This window comes from Symphodus melops, assembly GCF_947650265.1.
Source record: "Symphodus melops genome assembly, chromosome: 11".
NCBI classification, from domain to species: domain Eukaryota; kingdom Metazoa; phylum Chordata; class Actinopteri; order Labriformes; family Labridae; genus Symphodus; species Symphodus melops.
In genome coordinates this window covers 7,617,764-7,624,884 of record NC_136701.1, presented here as the reverse complement: position 1 = coordinate 7,624,884, position 7,121 = coordinate 7,617,764, and the positions used below count along the sequence as shown (strand labels likewise).

The following is a 7,121-nucleotide window of genomic DNA, read 5'->3' as shown; positions in this document are numbered from 1 at the left end:
GTTAGTAGCAAAACAAACACTTTCATTGGCATATTTTTTACACAAATCAAAATTACCCACACATCCCCGTTCAAACTTACTTCTGGTTTCAGGCATAAATGGATGTGTGGTTTGTTTAAATTGTGTTTCAAATGTGTGTGTGTGTGTGTGTTTCTTTTCTCTGATCTGCAGAAGATCGGATTGATGCCAGACAAGAATGCATCCTTAAGGGACTGTGTGTCTACCTTAACGAGGATCCAGAGAAGCTGGTGACGGAATACAAGGTATGTTAATTTACATATCATAATTTATATCCTCTCCCTCCCCGTCCTCTCCCTCTTCCCCACCGTCCTCCCCCTCGACCTCTCCCTCCTCTCCCTCGACCTCCTCCTCGTCCTTTCCTTCGTCCTCTCCCTCTCCCTCTCCCTCCTCCTCCTCCTCCTCCGACAGACAGACAGACAGACAGACTTGTCTCGATAATACTTACTATAACAATCCGAACATGTTTGTAGTAAAACAAACACTTTCATTGGCATAGTTTTTTACACAAATCAAAATTACCCACACATCCCCGTTCAAACTTACTTCTGGTTTCAGGCATAAATGGTTCCTATCATTCAGTTGCACTGCCAGCCAATGCTAAATTCAGCCCAGGTTCAAAAGTCCTGATGTTATCCTTTAAAGTAGCAAAACGTCTGCCAAAAAGGGCTTTCAGTATGCTTTTCAGTATAATAAATATTTTTCATTAGATGTGTGGTTTGTTTAAATTGTGTTTCAAATGTGTGTGTGTGTTTCTATTCTCTGATCTGCAGGAGATGGGATTGATGCCAGACAAGAATGCATCCTTAAGGGACTGTGTGTCTACCTTAACGAGGATCCAGAGAAGCTGGTGAAGGAATACAAGGTATGTTAATTTACATATCATAATTTATATCCTCTCCCTCCCCGTCCTCTCCCTCTTCCCCACCGTCCTCCCCCTCGACCTCTCCCTTCCCGTCCTCTCCCTCTTCCCCACCGTCCTCGGACGGTGACGGAATACAAGGTATGTTAATTTACATATCATAATTTATATCCTCTCCCTCCCCGTCCTCTCCCTCTTCCCCACCGTCCTCCCCCTCGACCTCTCCCTCCTCTCCCTCGACCTCCTCCTCGTCCTTTCCTTCGTCCTCTCCCTCTCCCTCCTCCTCCTCCTCCTCCGACAGACAGACAGACAGACAGACAGACAGACAGACAGACAGACAGACAGACAGACAGACTTGTCTCGATAATACTTACTATAACAATCCGAACATGTTTGTAGTAAAACAAACACTTTCATTGGCATAGTTTTTTACACAAATCAAAATTACCCACACATCCCCGTTCAAACTTACTTCTGGTTTCAGGCATAAATGGTTCCTATCATTCAGTTGCACTGCCAGCCAATGCTAAATTCAGCCCAGGTTCAAAAGTCCTGATGTTATCCTTTAAAGTAGCAAAACGTCTGCCAAAAAGGGCTTTCAGTATGCTTTTCAGTATAATAAATATTTTTCATTAGATGTGTGGTTTGTTTAAATTGTGTTTCAAATGTGTGTGTGTGTTTCTATTCTCTGATCTGCAGGAGATGGGATTGATGCCAGACAAGAATGCATCCTTAAGGGACTGTGTGTCTACCTTAACGAGGATCCAGAGAAGCTGGTGAAGGAATACAAGGTATGTTAATTTACATATCATAATTTATATCCTCTCCCTCCCCGTCCTCTCCCTCTTCCCCACCGTCCTCCCCCTCGACCTCTCCCTTCCCGTCCTCTCCCTCTTCCCCACCGTCCTCCCCCTCGACCTCTCCCTCCTCTCCCTCGACCTCCTCCTCGTCCTTTCCTTCGTCCTCTCCCTCTCCCTCTCCCTCTCCCTCTCCCTCCTCCTCCTCCTCCTCCTCCGACAGACAGACAGACAGACAGACAGACAGACTTGTCTCGATAATACTTACTATAACAATCCGAACATGTTAGTAGCAAAACAAACACTTTCATTGGCATATTTTTTACACAAATCAAAATTACCCACACATCCCCGTTCAAACTTACTTCTGGTTTCAGGCATAAATGGTTCCTATCATTCAGTTGCACTGCCAGCCAATGCTAAATTCAGCCCAGGTTCAAAAGTCCTGATGTTATCCTTTAAAGTAGCAAAACGTCTGCCAAAAAGGGCTTTCAGTATGCTTTTCAGTATAATAAATATTTTTCATTAGATGTGTGGTTTGTTTAAATTGTGTTTCAAATGTGTGTGTGTGTGTGTGTTTCTATTCTCTGATCAGCAGAAGATGGGATTGATGCCAGACAAGAATGCATCCTTAAGGGACTGTGTGTCTACCTTAACGAGGATCCAGAGACGCTGGTGAAGGAATACAAGGTATGTTCATATACATATCATAATTTATATCCTCTCCCTCCCCGTCCTCTCCCTCTTCCCCACCGTCCTCCCCCTCGACCTCTCCCTCGACCTCCTCCTCGTCCTTTCCTTCGTCCTCTCCCTCTCCCTCTCCCTCCTCCTCCTCCTCCTCCTCCTCCTCCGACAGACAGACAGACAGACAGACTTGTCTCGATAATACTTACTATAACAATCCGAACATGTTAGTAGCAAAACAAACACTTTCATTGGCATATTTTTTACACAAATCAAAATTACCCACACATCCCCGTTCAAACTTACTTCTGGTTTCAGGCATAAATGGATGTGTGGTTTGTTTAAATTGTGTTTCAAATGTGTGTGTGTGTGTGTGTTTCTATTCTCTGATCTGCAGAAGATGGGATTGATGCCAGACAAGAATGCATCCTTAAGGGATTGTGTGTCTACCTTAACGAGGATCCAGAGAAGCTGGTGACGGAATACAAGGTATGTTAATTTACATATCATAATTTATATCCTCTCCCTCCCCGTCCTCTCCCTCTTCCCCACCGTCCTCCCCCTCGACCTCTCCCTCCTCTCCCTCGACCTCCTCCTCGTCCTTTCCTTCGTCCTCTCCCTCTCCCTCTCCCTCCTCCTCCTCCTCCGACAGACAGACAGACAGACAGACAGACAGACTTGTCTCGATAATACTTACTATAACAATCCGAACATGTTAGTAGCAAAACAAACACTTTCATTGGCATATTTTTTACACAAATCAAAATTACCCACACATCCCCGTTCAAACTTACTTCTGGTTTCAGGCATAAATGGATGTGTGGTTTGTTTAAATTGTGTTTCAAATGTGTGTGTGTGTGTGTGTTTCTATTCTCTGATCTGCAGAAGATGGGATTGATGCCAGACAAGAATGCATCCTTAAGGGACTGTGTGTCTACCTTAACGAGGATCCAGAGAAGCTGGTGACGGAATACAAGGTATGTTAATTTACATATCATAATTTATATCCTCTCCCTCCCCGTCCTCTCCCTCTTCCCCACCGTCCTCCCCCTCGACCTCTCCCTCCTCTCCCTCGACCTCCTCCTCGTCCTTTCCTTCGTCCTCTTCCTCTCCCTCTCCCTCCTCCTCCTCCTCCGACAGACAGACAGACAGACAGACAGACAGACTTGTCTCGATAATACTTACTATAACAATCCGAACATGTTTGTAGTAAAACAAACACTTTCATTGGCATAGTTTTTTACACAAATCAAAATTACCCACACATCCCCGTTCAAACTTACTTCTGGTTTCAGGCATAAATGGTTCCTATCATTCAGTTGCACTGCCAGCCAATGCTAAATTCAGCCCAGGTTCAAAAGTCCTGATGTTATCCTTTAAAGTAGCAAAACGTCTGCCAAAAAGGGCTTTCAGTATGCTTTTCAGTATAATAAATATTTTTCATTAGATGTGTGGTTTGTTTAAATTGTGTTTCAAATGTGTGTGTGTGTTTCTATTCTCTGATCTGCAGGAGATGGGATTGATGCCAGACAAGAATGCATCCTTAAGGGACTGTGTGTCTACCTTAACGAGGATCCAGAGAAGCTGGTGAAGGAATACAAGGTATGTTAATTTACATATCATAATTTATATCCTCTCCCTCCCCGTCCTCTCCCTCTTCCCCACCGTCCTCCCCCTCGACCTCTCCCTTCCCGTCCTCTCCCTCTTCCCCACCGTCCTCGGACGGTGACGGAATACAAGGTATGTTAATTTACATATCATAATTTATATCCTCTCCCTCCCCGTCCTCTCCCTCTTCCCCACCGTCCTCCCCCTCGACCTCTCCCTCCTCTCCCTCGACCTCCTCCTCGTCCTTTCCTTCGTCCTCTCCCTCTCCCTCCTCCTCCTCCTCCGACAGACAGACAGACAGACAGACAGACAGACAGACAGACAGACAGACAGACTTGTCTCGATAATACTTACTATAACAATCCGAACATGTTTGTAGTAAAACAAACACTTTCATTGGCATAGTTTTTTACACAAATCAAAATTACCCACACATCCCCGTTCAAACTTACTTCTGGTTTCAGGCATAAATGGTTCCTATCATTCAGTTGCACTGCCAGCCAATGCTAAATTCAGCCCAGGTTCAAAAGTCCTGATGTTATCCTTTAAAGTAGCAAAACGTCTGCCAAAAAGGGCTTTCAGTATGCTTTTCAGTATAATAAATATTTTTCATTAGATGTGTGGTTTGTTTAAATTGTGTTTCAAATGTGTGTGTGTGTTTCTATTCTCTGATCTGCAGGAGATGGGATTGATGCCAGACAAGAATGCATCCTTAAGGGACTGTGTGTCTACCTTAACGAGGATCCAGAGAAGCTGGTGAAGGAATACAAGGTATGTTAATTTACATATCATAATTTATATCCTCTCCCTCCCCGTCCTCTCCCTCTTCCCCACCGTCCTCCCCCTCGACCTCTCCCTTCCCGTCCTCTCCCTCTTCCCCACCGTCCTCCCCCTCGACCTCTCCCTCCTCTCCCTCGACCTCCTCCTCGTCCTTTCCTTCGTCCTCTCCCTCTCCCTCTCCCTCTCCCTCTCCCTCCTCCTCCTCCTCCTCCGACAGACAGACAGACAGACAGACAGACAGACAGACTTGTCTCGATAATACTTACTATAACAATCCGAACATGTTAGTAGCAAAACAAACACTTTCATTGGCATATTTTTTACACAAATCAAAATTACCCACACATCCCCGTTCAAACTTACTTCTGGTTTCAGGCATAAATGGTTCCTATCATTCAGTTGCACTGCCAGCCAATGCTAAATTCAGCCCAGGTTCAAAAGTCCTGATGTTATCCTTTAAAGTAGCAAAACGTCTGCCAAAAAGGGCTTTCAGTATGCTTTTCAGTATAATAAATATTTTTCATTAGATGTGTGGTTTGTTTAAATTGTGTTTCAAATGTGTGTGTGTGTGTGTGTTTCTATTCTCTGATCAGCAGAAGATGGGATTGATGCCAGACAAGAATGCATCCTTAAGGGACTGTGTGTCTACCTTAACGAGGATCCAGAGACGCTGGTGAAGGAATACAAGGTATGTTCATATACATATCATAATTTATATCCTCTCCCTCCCCGTCCTCTCCCTCTTCCCCACCGTCCTCCCCCTCGACCTCTCCCTCGACCTCCTCCTCGTCCTTTCCTTCGTCCTCTCCCTCTCCCTCTCCCTCCTCCTCCTCCTCCTCCTCCTCCTCCTCCGACAGACAGACAGACAGACTTGTCTCGATAATACTTACTATAACAATCCGAACATGTTAGTAGCAAAACAAACACTTTCATTGGCATATTTTTTACACAAATCAAAATTACCCACACATCCCCGTTCAAACTTACTTCTGGTTTCAGGCATAAATGGATGTGTGGTTTGTTTAAATTGTGTTTCAAATGTGTGTGTGTGTGTGTGTTTCTATTCTCTGATCTGCAGAAGATGGGATTGATGCCAGACAAGAATGCATCCTTAAGGGATTGTGTGTCTACCTTAACGAGGATCCAGAGAAGCTGGTGACGGAATACAAGGTATGTTAATTTACATATCATAATTTATATCCTCTCCCTCCCCGTCCTCTCCCTCTTCCCCACCGTCCTCCCCCTCGACCTCTCCCTCCTCTCCCTCGACCTCCTCCTCGTCCTTTCCTTCGTCCTCTCCCTCTCCCTCTCCCTCCTCCTCCTCCTCCGACAGACAGACAGACAGACAGACAGACAGACTTGTCTCGATAATACTTACTATAACAATCCGAACATGTTAGTAGCAAAACAAACACTTTCATTGGCATATTTTTTACACAAATCAAAATTACCCACACATCCCCGTTCAAACTTACTTCTGGTTTCAGGCATAAATGGATGTGTGGTTTGTTTAAATTGTGTTTCAAATGTGTGTGTGTGTGTGTGTTTCTATTCTCTGATCTGCAGAAGATGGGATTGATGCCAGACAAGAATGCATCCTTAAGGGACTGTGTGTCTACCTTAACGAGGATCCAGAGAAGCTGGTGACGGAATACAAGGTATGTTAATTTACATATCATAATTTATATCCTCTCCCTCCCCGTCCTCTCCCTCTTCCCCACCGTCCTCCCCCTCGACCTCTCCCTCCTCTCCCTCGACCTCCTCCTCGTCCTTTCCTTCGTCCTCTTCCTCTCCCTCTCTCCTCCTCCTCCTCCTCCGACAGACAGACAGACAGACAGACAGACAGACTTGTCTCGATAATACTTACTATAACAATCCGAACATGTTTGTAGTAAAACAAACACTTTCATTGGCATAGTTTTTTACACAAATCAAAATTACCCACACATCCCCGTTCAAACTTACTTCTGGTTTCAGGCATAAATGGTTCCTATCATTCAGTTGCACTGCCAGCCAATGCTAAATTCAGCCCAGGTTCAAAAGTCCTGATGTTATCCTTTAAAGTAGCAAAACGTCTGCCAAAAAGGGCTTTCAGTATGCTTTTCAGTATAATAAATATTTTTCATTAGATGTGTGGTTTGTTTAAATTGTGTTTCAAATGTGTGTGTGTGTTTCTATTCTCTGATCTGCAGGAGATGGGATTGATGCCAGACAAGAATGCATCCTTAAGGGACTGTGTGTCTACCTTAACGAGGATCCAGAGAAGCTGGTGAAGGAATACAAGGTATGTTAATTTACATATCATAATTTATATCCTCTCCCTCCCCGTCCTCTCCCTCTTCCCCACCGTCCTCCCCCTCGACCTCTCCCTT

General features: G+C 44.7%; 1 protein-coding gene across 1 annotated transcript; it reads left to right on the top strand.

The window, feature by feature from the left end:
- Positions 1-3,364: 3,364 nt before the first annotated feature.
- Positions 3,365-4,124, top strand: LOC306831181 (uncharacterized protein; the record flags this gene model as incomplete). Its single annotated transcript, XM_079355128.1, has 2 exons — positions 3,365-3,427; positions 4,005-4,124. Coding segments are annotated over 2 exons (183 nt in total), but the record flags the coding sequence as incomplete, so codon positions are not given.
- Between the last annotated feature and the right edge of the window lie 2,997 nt (positions 4,125-7,121).